Source organism: Triticum dicoccoides, chromosome 7A, assembly GCF_002162155.2.
Source record: "Triticum dicoccoides isolate Atlit2015 ecotype Zavitan chromosome 7A, WEW_v2.0, whole genome shotgun sequence".
NCBI classification, from domain to species: domain Eukaryota; kingdom Viridiplantae; phylum Streptophyta; class Magnoliopsida; order Poales; family Poaceae; genus Triticum; species Triticum dicoccoides.
The window spans coordinates 160,783,241-160,797,967 of record NC_041392.1 but is presented as its reverse complement, the minus strand read 5'-3'; the positions used below and the strand labels follow the sequence as shown (position 1 = coordinate 160,797,967).

The 14,727-nt window shown below is 44.8% G+C and overlaps 2 protein-coding genes across 4 annotated transcripts; one reads left to right on the top strand and one right to left on the bottom strand.

The window, feature by feature from the left end:
• The first annotated feature begins 4,201 nt into the window (after positions 1-4,201).
• Positions 4,202-11,603, top strand: LOC119331027 (NLR family CARD domain-containing protein 3-like). Of its 3 annotated transcripts, XR_005160357.1 has the most exons (18): positions 4,202-4,648; positions 5,994-6,200; positions 6,315-6,373; positions 6,499-6,636; positions 7,179-7,253; positions 7,381-7,464; positions 7,588-7,649; positions 7,782-7,851; positions 8,481-8,556; positions 8,649-8,779; positions 9,874-9,933; positions 10,173-10,247; positions 10,324-10,428; positions 10,513-10,608; positions 10,693-10,773; positions 10,850-10,951; positions 11,029-11,264; positions 11,369-11,603. XR_005160357.1 is itself a non-coding variant. In XM_037604193.1 (17 exons), exons 1-17 carry the CDS (start codon positions 4,291-4,293, stop codon positions 11,095-11,097), a joined length of 1,848 nt encoding a protein of 615 aa, XP_037460090.1. In that variant the 5' UTR covers positions 4,202-4,290; the 3' UTR covers positions 11,098-11,603. The 3 variants fall into 3 exon arrangements, 2 of the variants coding, with proteins under 2 accessions (XP_037460090.1, XP_037460091.1); XM_037604193.1 differs by having other exon boundaries at positions 11,029-11,603; XM_037604194.1 differs by having other exon boundaries at positions 4,532-4,648; positions 5,987-6,200; positions 11,029-11,603.
• Positions 11,604-12,937: 1,334 nt separating this feature from the next.
• On the bottom strand, positions 12,938-14,128 carry LOC119331509 (putative xyloglucan endotransglucosylase/hydrolase protein 1). Its single transcript, XM_037604673.1, has 3 exons — positions 13,843-14,128; positions 13,556-13,761; positions 12,938-13,464 (listed from the first exon to the last, which is right to left on the bottom strand). The coding sequence occupies exons 1-3, from the start codon at positions 14,110-14,112 to the stop codon at positions 13,068-13,070; spliced, it is 873 nt and encodes a 290-aa protein (XP_037460570.1). The 5' UTR covers positions 14,113-14,128; the 3' UTR covers positions 12,938-13,067.
• Positions 14,129-14,727: the final 599 nt, after the last annotated feature.

The following is a 14,727-nucleotide window of genomic DNA, read 5'->3' as shown; positions in this document are numbered from 1 at the left end:
GTTAACAAGCTCGATGTCGGCGTCTGTCGCATCCAGTTGTCGTTTTAATTTGGCAAACTCACTAGTCCGGCTAGCCACCGGAGCTTCCACCACCTGCACATAGGGGCAGTCTGGTTATTGCCTGGGACTACGATCCTCTGTTCGCCACCATTCTCGACGACAACCAGAGTCTCAGGGGCTACTATCTACACAGGGCACACCTAACATGTGCAGTACTATCACATATTATCTCACGTACCTCAAAACCTGTCAGTAGACTCATAAAAGCTTCATGTAATCCGCTTTCGGCGGACGAAATTCTCTCCATCACCGTACCCATCAGTGTACGGTGTTCTTCTGAGATGGCCGCTCGCCCCACCAGCTCCCTCAGAATGTCCGACCGCATACCAGACGGTGCCGGACTATTTTGTTTGCTCTCTTCAGGAGCCGGACGCTGGGGACTTCGGGGGTCTATGGGATTATCTTCTGGCCTCACCGGATCCGGAGAGGCCCTCCGTGACGACACTTCGGGGTCGCCCACTTCTTGAGCGGAGGAGTCCGGGGGAGGCGTTTCGCTCTCCATCATCTCTGGAAGAAGATCCCCCGAAGACGAGCTCAACTAAGAGGGGCTAAGGCCCGAACTGCAAGATATATGCGATGGTTATTTTCTCAGAAAAAGATAGCATACCTTTACTATTAAAGTATTTTGGATCACTTATGACTCGTTGGAGGGCTGATCCCCCCGCGGACTTTGTGCGGCAAAAGCACCCCCCGAGGCAGGACCCTCTGTGGGAGACTTCTTCTCCCGTTTGGAGGCTTCGGCTTCCGGATCCTCGGAAGCAGTCCTTTTCCTCCCCCGGTTATCCTCCTTCATGGAGACACTCATTCCCTCGGTTGGAACTGGCAGTGATGGGGGCCCGCGTCCGCCCGTATTATCCTCCCCCCCGTATCTTCCTTCGAGGGCTCCGGGCAAGGTGCGACCTCGAGCATCTTTTCCAATACCGGATTTTCCAAACCCTCAGGGAGGGGGGCCAAACATCGAATCATCTTCGCCTTTGTTAGCCAGTCCTGGTCAAAAAGCGAACTCTCAGAAATAACTTCATGATGAATAAAAGACAGTGTGTTCGGCTAGAGGATTTCTTACTTGTTCGGTGGCGCGGTTACTGCTCAGGCCCACGTCCTCGGTAATATCCAAACACTCTACTTGAGGTCCGAAGAATGACTTGTACATCTCCTCGTGCGTCAGGCCGAGGAAACTTTGAATGGCACGCGGTCCCTCTGGGTTGAACTCCCACAAGCGAAGGGGCCGGCGTTTGCAAGGCTGGACTTGACGAACCAGCATAACTTGTATTACCACAACCAAATTAAAGTCTCCCTCGAAGAGATCTCGAATGCGGCTTTGTAGTATAGGCACGTCCTTGGCTGGACCCCAGCTCATACCTCTGCTAATCCATGACATCAGTTGTGGTGGGGGGCCCGAGCGGAAAGCAGGGGCAGCTGCCCACTTGGCACTTCTGGGAGCCGTGACGTAAAACCACTCCCGTTGCCATAATTCGGACACCTCTGGAAAGGAACCTTTCGGCCATGGAGCTCCTGCCATCTTGCCTATTGATGCACCTCCGCACGCTGCATGTTGCCCCTCGATCATCTTCGGCTTCACTTCAAAGGTCTTGAGCCACAGGCCGAAGTGAGGGGTAATGCGGAGGAAGGCCTCACACACGACAATAAATGTCGAGATGTGGAGAAAGGAGTCTGGAGCTAGATCGTGGAAATCTAGCCCGTAATAGAACATCAAACCCCTGACGAAGGGATCCAGAGTGTGGCCTAGGCCTCGGAGGAAGTGGGAGACGAACACGAGGTTCTCATTGGGTTCGGGAGTAGGGACGACCTGCCCTCGAGCAGGCAGCCGATGCGAAACCTCGGCGGTCAGGTATCTGGCCTCCCTCAACTTCTTAATGTCCTCTTCCGTAACGGAGGAGGGCATCCATCGGCCTTGAAGGCTGGATCGGGACATGATTGAAGATCCGGAGCACCTAACCTGGGCTTTGGGTGTTAGAACTCGAGGCGGGGGAAGGGTTCGATTGAGCACGAGAGGGAAAAAGCGAAAACCTTGTCCCTTTATAAAGAGGGTGAATATCAAGCGTCCTCTCCATAGCCGTTTAGGACTTGCCTATAATCTACGAGTCCTAGACACGGTTGGGTTACCCACGACCGCATTAATGAGAATCCCGTAATTGGGAGAACACGATCTCTGCTTTGACAAGACGTGTCAAGAAACCGCCTCGCGTTATATGTGGAGCTGGTTGAAGAAAAACGGTTCGAATAATCGCCGGGCCATGACATAACGTCATGCTGCCAAAACAAGTCAGCAAATTGGATTTGCGAAAATATTATTCTCTCTACAGCGGTATGTGGAACTTATTTTGCAGGGTCGGACACTATCCTCGTATTCAAATTCTCCTGTGATGTATTCGGAGAAGGAACCCGCATTGCAATGCCGAAGACAATACTGTGCGCCGGACTCATCGTCATTGAAGCCTGGTTCAGGGGCTACCGAGGGAGTCCTGGATTAGGGGGTCTCCGGACAGCCGGACTATCTTCATTGGCCGGACTGTTAGACTATGAAGATACAAGATTGAAGACTTGGTCTCGTGTCCGGATGGGACTCTACTTGGCGTGAAAGACAAGCTAGGCAATACGGATATTGATATCTCCTCCTTTGTAACCGACCTTGTGTAACCCTAACCCTCTCATGTGTCTATATAAACCGAAGGGTTTTAGTCCGTAGGACAACAACCACAATATACAATCATACCATAGGCTAGCTTCTAGGGTTTAGCCTCTCCGATCTCGTGGTAGATCTACTCTTGTACTACCCATATCATCAATATTAATCAAGCAGGACGTAGGGTTTTACCTCCATCAAGAGGGCCCGAACCTGGGTAAAACATTGTGTCCCCTGCCTCCTGTTACCATCCAGCCTAGACGCACAGTTCGGGACCTCCTACCGGAGATCCACCGGTTTTGACACCGACAGTCGGCCTGCCAACTTTTGACCAAGTCAAGTGGACCTTAAGTAGTCCTTTGACCGGGTCAGCCTTTTTAACTAAATAAATTGTTGTTAGGCCATGAGACATTGATACGTCTCCAAGGTATCTAATTTTTCAAACACTTTTGCTCTTGTTTTAGACTCTAATTTGCATGATTTGAATGAAACTAATCTGGACTAATGCTGTTTTTAGAAAACTATCTTAATGCTATTTTTGTGCAGAAATAAAATTTTTCAAAATTGGATGAAAATTTACTAAGAATTATTTTGAAATTAATAAAAAAACTATTGGCGAAAATATCTACTAGAAGGGGGCCACCACAAAACCACAAGCTCAGGTGGCCCCCCTACGGTGCGCCACGTGAGCTTGTGGGCCCCTTGGTGCTCCGTTTACCCTACCTCCAAGTCCATAAACATCGTCTTCCCGAGCTCCGTTTGCCACCATCTCCATTCAACGCCGCCACCCCTGGCTTCCAGAGCCCCCACGCCAAGCGCGAGGCAACAAATCCTCGCCGCCACCTTCACCGGTAGATGCGTAATAGCTAACGGCCTCCTCGGGCGGCGGTGGAGAGGGAGGAAGGAAGGGGAGAAATGGTGGTGGCGGCTAGGGTTGGGTCGCTCCCATGTCGCATGAGAGGGGCGACACGAGAGCTAGGGGGAGTGGTGTTCTTGTGCCACTTTATTCAACCTTTTTTATTTGACTGAAATTCAATTCAATGTTTATATAAAAAAATCTCTAAGCGAATTTCAGTTGACCATTCTTACAGAAAGAGGTGAGATGAACAAGTCCATTTCACTCCATCCCTCAAACCAGACACAAAAATTTGTAGCCATTTCGTTTCGCCGAATTTTTGCATACCAAACACGAGCACGGAATCGACCCATTCTAATGGAATGAAACCATGACATTTCATTATGCTTGGTTCCCAAACCAAATACTTTCTCTGTCTCAAAATATAAGAACGTTTTTAACACTACATTAGTATTAAAAATGTTCTTATATTATGGAACGGAGGGAGTACATCCTAATCGAATCACCAAGTGCACAGAAATTTAAACTCTCAAATTTTGAAGAGTTAAATTTAGGAGACGGCACACGGAGTTACTCGCTCTATCATGTCGCAGTTCACTGGCGAGACCGGGTAAAATTCGAAACCTGACCCGGCGTAATCCACAACCTTACCCTCTCCTGCCCCGGAAAGAAAAGCTCTCTCCCCTCCCAAAACCCCGTCCACATCTCCGGCGGACACCATCCGCATCCAATGGAGTCCTCCCTCCTCCTCTCCTCCGCCCGCCCCCTCAAGCCCTCCCTCGTCGCGCCCTCCTCCTCCTCCTTCGCCCGTCGACGCTGCGCCTCCTTCGGCCCGAAGCTTCTGTTTCGACGCCTCCCCTCCCTGCCGCCGCGCGCCCGCCGGTGGAGCGTGGCGCCGCGCGCTGCGTCCGAGGCGTTCGACGGAATTCAGAGCCAGGACAAGCCTCCCGGGGTCGGAGGCGGGGGCGCGCGCCGGAGAGCCTACCGCGAGGAGCAAGGGGAGCCCGTCGCCCGCCCCTTGGGTGCTGGAGCGGGGGGCATCACTCGCTACATCGTCCCGGCAGGGGCGTTGCTCGCGCTGAGCTTTGGTATAGCCTGACTGTTTCCTCTCTATGCTTTCTCTTCCAATTTCCAACTTATCATAGTTGAACAGTCATCTTATCATCACGAGTAGATGCCCTGCTCCCTGCTCCCTACTGAGCACATCTCCCACGAAATACTCTGACTCTTGATGCTTAGTGTTCCTTAGAATATGTGCACAGTGTTGACCACTGACCAGCTGATAGCGTGATTTCCTAGTTACAATTTCCCCCCGAAAAGGAGTGAATGCCCCTGACGGCCTGACCTATGCAGCGATTGATGTGGCAACCATCTTTATTGCAAAGTCTTTGATGCTTATACAAGCAAAAAAAGAAAGAAAGACAGATTCAGAAAGATCACAACCGTGAATGATTGCATGATACTATCTCCGTCCGGGTTTACTAGTCCTTGTATTTTGGGTCATATTTTGACCATAAATTTAACTAGTGAAATATAAGTTGTCTGTAGTGAAAATAATATCATTGGAAACTACGTTCAAATACGTATCCAACAATATAATTTTTAGTGACATGCATTAACACTTTTCTAGTCAAATATGTGGTCAAACTTTGACCCAAAATACGATGGTGACTAATAAACCCGGACGGAGGTAGTACAACTGATGCATCAGTAATGCTATTGCTGGACCAGGACATTGCTCCCCTATTGTGGTCAAAATTTATTGGGTTTAGGGAAACTGCTGGAGCGTGTTTTTGTTGTCAATTTCCCCTATACGTGATATTTTTTTTGGAATAGGGGAGCTGCTGGAGATGCTCTTTGAGACTAGAGAATCCCACGCCTCCACACGGTGTAGTAAGCACCACATTCGGTTCCTATGTGTGGCCACATGAATAACCTGCAGGAAGTTTTTTTTTGTTACAAATAATATCATCACGACAATGCCACATAGCCCAACATAAGGCACACACGCCACCTGAGCCTTTAGTTGTCTATTTACCCCAGGCAGCCAATTTCCAAACATATTCAAGATACTAGCTGGCGGAAATAGGTTGAAGGCCAGAAAAATAATCTGCCATGTGAGACGAGCGGAGGGGCAAAAGAGAGAAGATCTTGAATGGTTTCGTCCTGATCGCTGCGGCAGCACTTTTTGTTGCCATTCCAATTGTGCCTGGCCCGATTGTCTTTTATTCAAACTTCGAACTAGCCTTTTATTCAAACTTCGAACTAGCCCTCCACATTGGTACCAAATGAAAGTCTTAATCTTAATGGGACCTTACTACAGATGTATGCTGTACAGGATGCAAAGTTCATAATCTGCTCACATGTTGTTGTTCATCTTGTTTTGAGAGTTGGTATCTGGAACGGCTACTAATTCTCTGTTTCAGAGGACAGTCATTTGGAAGGTGGTTGAGAATTTCCTCCCCCTAAAGAGAAAGGATCAGAATTCTGGAGAACCTATGTCTTCTGGGGTCACGTGGTCCTTTGCTGCCGGCTCCAATTTGTCAACATCTACAAGCATTAAAGCCCAAAAGGAGTCGAAGAAAAATCTAAACAAGTTTTATAAGGAACTTCGGACACTGAAAACCGTTAACATGGCAGGTATTTCGAAGAACTGAAGTTAAAATATTTTGCTAGCAAATGCGAGCTAAAGCTCTTGTAAGACAACTAGTGTGCTATATTGCCTTTCTCTTTAATAGCCCAGTTGTTTGGCAGGCCGTCAATTCGGGGATGAGGGACTATTCTTCCTAGCAGAAAGCTTAGCCTATAACAAGGTTAGATATCTAATGTAGTGATTGAATCTTAGCCTATAACAAGGTTAGATATGTAATGTAGCAGACATGGCACTTTCAGATTTCCTAATATCTTTGTGAACATTTGTTGTTTTCTTTGTTCCCAGAGTGCTGAAGAGGTGGACTTTTCGGGTAATGCGATAACAGCTGCGGGAATAGAAGCTTTCGATGGCATTCTCCAGATAAACACAGCTTTGAAGACTCTCAATTTATCTGGAAATATCATTGGAGATGAAGGAGCCAAGGTCTTCTCAACCTTATCAATTTATCATCCCTGCCTTCCATTTTGTTCTGTAGTTTGTCTGTTGTATACCATGCAAATCATATACTCCCTCCATTCCTAAATATAAGTCTTTTTAGAGATTACAATAAGGACTATATACTGATGTATATAGACATATTTTAGAGTGTAGATTCACTCGTTTTACTCCGTATGTAGTCTGCGTTGAAATCTCTAAAAAGACTTATATTTAGGAATGGAGGGAGTATTATGTTCTGATTTTGTGCTCTGAAATTGTAGAGTAAATGGCTTTGCAATTACTTACTATGACTTGTTTTTCCTTTCTGGCCAGTGTTGCATGATAATTCTGTCATCTGATTTGCATTATGATTGTTCGCATCCATCCCTATTAGGAGGTTTTCACCTCATGTTAGTTTCAAATATTTATGTCTAATTTCATTAGCAGCAAACCTGACCTTGGCATGCAATTTTTTAAGAAATGCAGAACAGTAATTGAGTATATTTGCATAAATTCCCACTGAATGTAACACTCATGAATGCTTACAGTGTCTTTCAGATATATTGATTGAAAACGTAGGTATTCAGAAGCTCTTCCTGAACAGTACAAATATCGGAGATGAGGTTTCCTCTCTCTCTCTCTCTCTCTCTCTCTCTCTCTCTCTCTCTGTGTGTGTGTGTGTGTGTGTGTGTGTGTGTGTGTGTGTGTGTGTGTACCTCTTGTGACATAACATGCAATTTCTTTTTTCAGGGGGCAAAAGCAATTTCAGATCTGCTGAAAAAGAACAAAACAATACGTATTGTACAGCTTAGCAACAATACAATAGAATACAGTGTATGTATAAATATCTATTGAAGCAAATACATTCACTTGAATCACAAAAGGAGAAAGGGCTTACTATATGATTGCATGCTTGAAGAATTATGATAGCATCCTTGTTTTTTTGTCTTGGAACAGGGTTTTGCAAGTATTGCAGATGCACTTCTTGAGAATAATACGCTACGGAGTTTGTATCTCAAGTTAGTCGCTCACAAACCTAGTGCCTTTACCCGTGATGCTACAACGAATATGCATATCAAGCTGTGGACAGTTGACATTGTGTTTGAATCGATCTTACTAACTAATTGTACACTCTATTCGATGTATTCTAGTGGCAACTATGGTGGTCCTCTCGGTGCATCCAGCCTAGCAAAAGGAGTTGTAGGGAACAAATCTCTCAGGGTACTACTCGATATATCCGATTACGTACTTCCACATTGTTTGCTTATCGGTTTTTTAAGTTACAATGTTCCATGGAAACCAGATACCATGCATTCTGCCTATTAAGTCCGGACATATATTTGTTTTGCTCACTAAAGGGCAAAGTACATTTTTAGATGGGTCCAGATATGGCGTGGAGCAATTTGGTCACCTACATGTTTACTTCCTTTTTCAATGTATCTGTTTTCGTTTTTCTCAGGTTTAAACACTGTTGGTTGGATTTATCCAAAAAACAACTAACTTGGAAAAGAAACATAATATAAAATGAAAGGATGCATGTGATCATGGTTATACCCATGTTTTATTTTCAAAAGATATGCATGTAAAACCAGGTTAGATAACATACAATAGCAGTAATTTGATTCAGCAATCTGGAAACTTGTTGTGTATCTGGCACTATGTTAATTTGTTTTGGAATTTGAAGTCATGCTGGTACTTTTTATGAGGTGATAACCACAGAACTCTTTTCCTACCATATATGACCAAAGATCTTTAGGACGTTAGGTTGAATTGTGAAGTATGTTTTTGTTCCTGTGAGTTCTTATTGTTTGTCCATTTTCTCTCATGTTGATTAACCTTAAATTTGTTAGGAACTTCATTTACATGGTAACGGATTTGGGAACGAGGGATTACGGGTGTTGATGTCTGCATTATCTGCTCACAGAGGTGTCTCTTTTGGCTATCCACATTAACTAGCTTGTATTTGGTTGATTGGTTGCAAAAGTTCATACTTCATTGCTTGTTTGGCTGAGTTACAGGGAAGATAACAGTCTTGGATATTGGTAACAACAACATTACATCAGAAGGTTCTCTCTATGTAGCTGAGTTCATCAAAGTGACAAAGTCTCTACGGTGGCTCAGCCTGTACATGGATGATGTTGGTGACGAGGTAGTATTGTTGTTACTGTTTACCCTTGTTTGTTAAAAGTATTGTGGTGTGTACATATAATAGGACTGCTTTAGAACTTTTGGCTGTCAGTTTCATTTTTTCTGGAACATGTGGAGCTATACCTTTTTGATGTAACTGTGATCCTTTTCAGAAACTTAAAGGGTGTGGCTAGATCTCAGTCGACCTAACATATTCCTATGGTTGTTCTTCCTCTCCTTTTGAACTGAAAAAACTGAGTCGAGTTAGCTGGCATATAGTGAATCTACTACCCTGTTGTGTACTGAGAGGCTTGCTTAGGAGAGATTGATGAATTTAGGAAGGAAAAGTTGATTTCTCATTGTTTGCCTAGAAATATATAAGACCTAGCTTTATATCCACGGTTGGGTACAGATTGTAAATAGCAAACTCAATCTCTAACTGATAACTATCTAATCTATCCGTATACTTGTTGATAGCCTTTCTGTAACTAATTGATAGGCACATGAGTTGTCTCTCCAAGCAGGTGTGCCCGCTGTAGGCCCAAGGCCCACATTCTCCACCCATGACATGCCCATTTTTTCCTTCTGGGTATTGTCAACTAGAAAATGTACTGTACCGTGAAATCTCAAGACGTACACCCCTTTAGTCATTTGGCAGCACACTGGGCTTGGAAAAATGTGGCCCAGCCCATCGCCTCACATGGCCTGTCTCCTGTAGCAAGTAATAAAGGCACCATGACTTCACTGTGGATGTACATCTGCGTGATATCACCTAGGCTGAACTGATGTGAAATTGTGAACATCATTATTGGTACTTTATTTGACATGGACTTTGGAGATGTAATTGCTTGGAACTCTGGACTTGTTTATGTTTGAATCTGTGCTTTATGTATGTTACTTTCTTTCACATGATTGTTCTAGTGCTGGAAGCTAGCAAAGTCATTGTTCTGTAGTCTTGTTGCTTATTCATTGTTTATTAGCTAATACTCTAACTCTCACTGCATTGAATAGATAATGACAAATACATGATACCTCACATGAGTTCCATATATAGCATTACATGTGCAATTCAACTGGCTTTTAATGTAGGTTAACATGATTTGTTTTTTTTTTCAGGGAGCTGAAAAGGTGGCAGATGCTCTGAAACAGAACAAAACAATTTCTACAATGGACTTTGTGAGTATTATTTGTATTTTTTTTACCATTGACACAAAGAATGTCAAATACTTAATTTTACATTATTACCACACATTCCTAAAAAAAGTCATATTACCACACATTCCTAAAAAAAGTCATATTACCACATAATCTCAGAATAAGGTTGCATGTTGCTCTGTGTTGTACTTCAGAAACTATTAGTTCCCATGAAGTTTTTGTCATTAGCACAAGAGCTCTGAAGTTCCTTTATTTTTCAGGGTGGTAATAACATTCACTCTCGAGGGGTAACTGCAATAGCTGAAACTTTGAAGGAGAATGAAGTGCTAACAACAGTAAGTAAACATATCATCCAAACCATTTTATTGCATGAAATAAGGCACTTCCACTGATTCAGAATGTTACCTGTAGCTGGAGTTGAGTTATAACCCAATTGGACCAGAGGGGGTAAAGGCTTTGTGCGATGTTCTCAAGTTCAACGGCAAACTCCAAACCCTTAAGCTTGGTTGGTGCCAGGTAATTCAGAACTTAATCGAAGCGTGGCTGCAGATTTAAGTATTCTTTAATCTTGCCTCTTCAGCCGAGTTATGTATCCTGCAGATAGGTGTGTCAGGTGCAGAGTTCATTGCTGATTGTTTGAAGTATAACACAACATTGTCGACATTGGATTTGCGGGCAAATGGACTTGGAGATGATGTATGTGTAATCGTTGGTACATGTTCGTTAAACTTGCACGTGCTATATGATCCATCCTTTTTGACTCTTTTCCTATTCCTGAAGGGTGCTATCTGCTTGGCGCGAAGTTTGAAGATAATCAATGAATCCTTGAAATCACTTGACCTTGGATTTAATGAGATTAGAGTAAGAAATACAGTTTTCAGTGTGTCAGCTATTGGCATATCTTCACTATGCTCAACATCCTTTATATGTGTGACAGGATGATGGAGCATTTGCATTGGCACAAGCACTCAAGGCCAATGAGGATCTTGCAGTCACATCATTAATGCTCGCTAACAACTTCTTTGGGAAATTTGGACAGGTTAGTTTCCTTACCAGTTTCTCTGTTTATGGTGGCACATTTAAAGTTAGGTTGGCGATTTATTTGAGTCAATACAGGTTGCTCTGACCGAGGCACGGGATCATGTATACGAGATGAGTGGAAAGGAAATAGACATTTATTATTAGTACAATTGGTTTCTCATTGCACTGTAGCTACTATCCGATGGTTCAGCTTGTCGGTGGATGGCCTGCTTTCTGCATAGTTGACTGTAATTGAGGCTTTTGGGCATTACTCAAGTAGATCAAAGGAAATGGGGGAAGAGCATGGCTTATGCTTTGCTATGCAAATTTTGGTAAACTACTTGACTGTAGTTTAATCATTCAGCTGTATATATGCAAATTTTCAGAGGCACTTGCCATTCTTATTGGTTGTAATGGACCATATCCTTCATTTCAGGTATGGATTTGGCTAATTAGTGATGACTTTTGCCAGCTTTTTTTCTTTAGTCTGGTTGTCATTTGTCATACATATATAACTTATTTATTTTTGAATCATACGATCACTTGCATACTAAGTAGAGTCATCGTCAAGCCTGATGATTTTGTCATGGGGTCATCTGGGAAAAACGTTTCTGCTCGTGTAAGTGTATACACCCATTCTCTAGACCATTCTGTGTTGCATTTACATTCAACCCCACAATTTCCACCGCATGACCATGCAAAGTTTCATGTGGTACATTTCGATTTTACATTATCATCCATGCTGAATGGGATTCACTGAGCTCATCTACTGTTATGTTGTGATGGAAACTATAATAACCTGGTACTTTGTGTTGGGCATTCCCTGGATTTATGCATTTTTTTCTGTTCGCGGTGGGTAGATAAAGGGTGAGGCAATATCACTTCTTGGACACTTCACTTGCAGTGACCCCAAATTTTTATTACTGTTTTGGTTTTATAGGAGATATGGAGTAAAATGTCATTTTTGCCCTTGGAACCAACTAGGATCACTGTTGGTCGTGGATGTAAAACTATTTTTGTTTTAGAACAGTGAGGACAGGATATCGTTTTTGTCCATGGCGAAAAGTAAGCACATAGGTCATTGCCCGTGAGAGTATCTGTTACTTCCACATGTGTTGTTTCCATGCTACCTGAGAACGGATGCGTAATCTAAAAGTTCTTGATTTTTTTGACAACCTTGATACGTGATGCACCTGCCATGGCACGCAATTCAAGACCGGCTTTTATTCACAGCTCGGTGAAAAACGAATAGGCAAATCCAACTGTGGATAGTACACAATTTTAATAGTATATGTTCTGTACTATTAACATTCTGATTTGTCATTTTTCTTGTTTCTTGATCGATCAAGTTTTAAAACGAAATGTTTGGACAATGGTAGGCTTTTTTTTTTGTGAGAGATGGGCACTGATAGATGCATCCTGTATCTATTTTGTCAAACGTATTCAGATTTTTCTTGTAAATTTACTGGTTGTAGTTTTACATGTAAGTGGATGGAAGCATCGTCAGAACAGGAGGGATCACTGCGAGCAAGACGAACTCTAACGACTTCTACGGATACCATCCAGGGTGGATCGTGCGTTTTTTAGGGAAGTGCGTTTTTTCTAGAAGAGGTGGGTCTTACGTAGAAGTGTTGAAATCAATTGGGCTAGGCCCATTAAAAACTCGAATGAAGGCTAGTCCACCACCCATGGTGTTTCTCAGAGTAATTTTTTTTTGTGAAAGAAAAGTAAATCATAAATCAGTCGATAAAATATAAGAATTAAAAGAGACGATCCCACATGTTATGATGCCAATATTATTCGATTCTAGCGAATCAACCTGTGGTTGAGTTGGTTAGGTGGACAGTGGTATCCCCAACCCATCAGGGTTCAAATCCTACTGCTCGCACGCCTACGGTGACTTCGTAAATCTCAAGATGATATGCCGGCTCAGTCTCTCGGAGGTGCTCATAGGGGTAGGGTGTGCGTGTGTGCGTTCATAGGGGTGAGTGTATGCGTGTGTATATGAGCGCTTGTGTCTGTACTGATGCTCAAAAAATATTATTCGATTCTAACATATTGGCTGAGGGCCTCCTTTAATCATGCATAACCATCTTAACTAGAAATCGATCTTATCCAACGAAGCTAGTACCAGGCTATGTACTGTAGCTGCACTCAACCGGCACCTTGCCGTTCTGGAACCGATCCTTGTCGGCGCAGTAGTCGTAGTTCATGTACGTCCTCCGGACGTGCTCGTAGGCCGCCTGCTCCCGGACGGACAGCCGCCTGTGCCTGCGGGCGTTCCACCACAGGTCCGTCGAGTCGCACGGCGTCGAGCTGGTGTTGGCGCAGGCGTCGACGTCGAAGCCCCGGAACCCCGCGGTGAAGGGCGCGCGGCCCCAGTCGATCTTGATCCTGCCGCCGTCCGTCGCCCAGTCGGAGCCGTCCCACAGGCTCGCCCGCACGCCCATCTGCTTCGCCGGGAACTCGTACTCCGGCACCTGCCCCGTCAGGTTCCTCAGCACCCGTATCGGCACATCGTCCACCAATATCCTGCGAATATATTGCACGTGATCTCTTCAGATTTCAATGCAAGTTGAGAAAATGCATGTACTTATTTTCTTGGAAATGGAGGCACACGTACACGAGCTGGTAAGGGTTCCAGAGTATCTTGTACTCGTGGAAGTCGGCTGCCGGGTCGAACCACAGGTTGAGCCTCTGCTCCCTGTCGCCGTCGCCGTTGACGAAGACGTTGGTCTGGAGGGTGATGTTCTCGCCGTCCACGTTGCCCAGGAACTCGAAGTCCACCTCGTCGCGGTCACCGCCATCATAAGGTGCTTCCGACGCCAGCTGCATGCATCCATGCAACTTAAAATCATAGCTGTAGCTCTGCCGCCATGAGCAGCAAGCACGGATATATCAGCGACTCACATAGAAGGCTGTGACGACTCCGGCCGTGTACCCTCCGGGCACCTTGATCCTCATGCGGAAGAACCCCGACCCGTACGTCGACCTGGAGCGGAACCCTGCGCCGGAGGTTCTGTCCATGGTGAGACGGGTCTCCGTGCCCTGGTCGACGAGGTGGTAGCCGTCTGCGCCCCACGAGGGCACGTAGTTGTTGTCGAACACCGTCGCCGTGGCCAAGGACGGGAGGAGGACGATCAGGAGGAGGTGCCATGGCTGCCGCACGCTGGAAGCCATTGCTAGCTAGCTTAGCCACGAGATGTGTGTGCGCTTGCTCTTGCTTTATACTTGGCCATGTAATATGGAGGTGTGGACTGCGTGTCTAGTGTGTGCACGTTAGATCGATTCGGCAGGTCCGTCGGCGGGGCTTCTCGAACACGCACTTACGCATCCATGCACGCGTTGGCCGTTGCCATATATGGTGTCGTCGTCATCGTGGTGATGTCTTGTTTCCAGTTTGGGTCTTTGCTTCATGATCACATTCACAAACACTAGACAGGCTCATGGTTCTTAGTAGCACTGCTGCACGCGTGTGTTGGTTTGCTGATTCAGACGCGTATATTCTCGGTCTTTGATTAGGGCATTTCCTTAGTCACGTGGCTTAGGGCTTAGACGCTTAGTTGTCTTGTAAATGTTGTTAACATAGTGTAGAGAGAACATAAAAACACTCCCAACGATCCATAGTCATGAGCAGTAGTACTATGTACTTTATTCGTTAGTACTCCAACTGTCTGAAAATAAGTGTCTCAACTTTGTAGTACTTAAAACATTTATTTTGGGACACACAGACTGAAACACTTATTTTGAGACAGAGGCAGTACTAATCAGTCCGCTTACATATTTTTTCTTCCC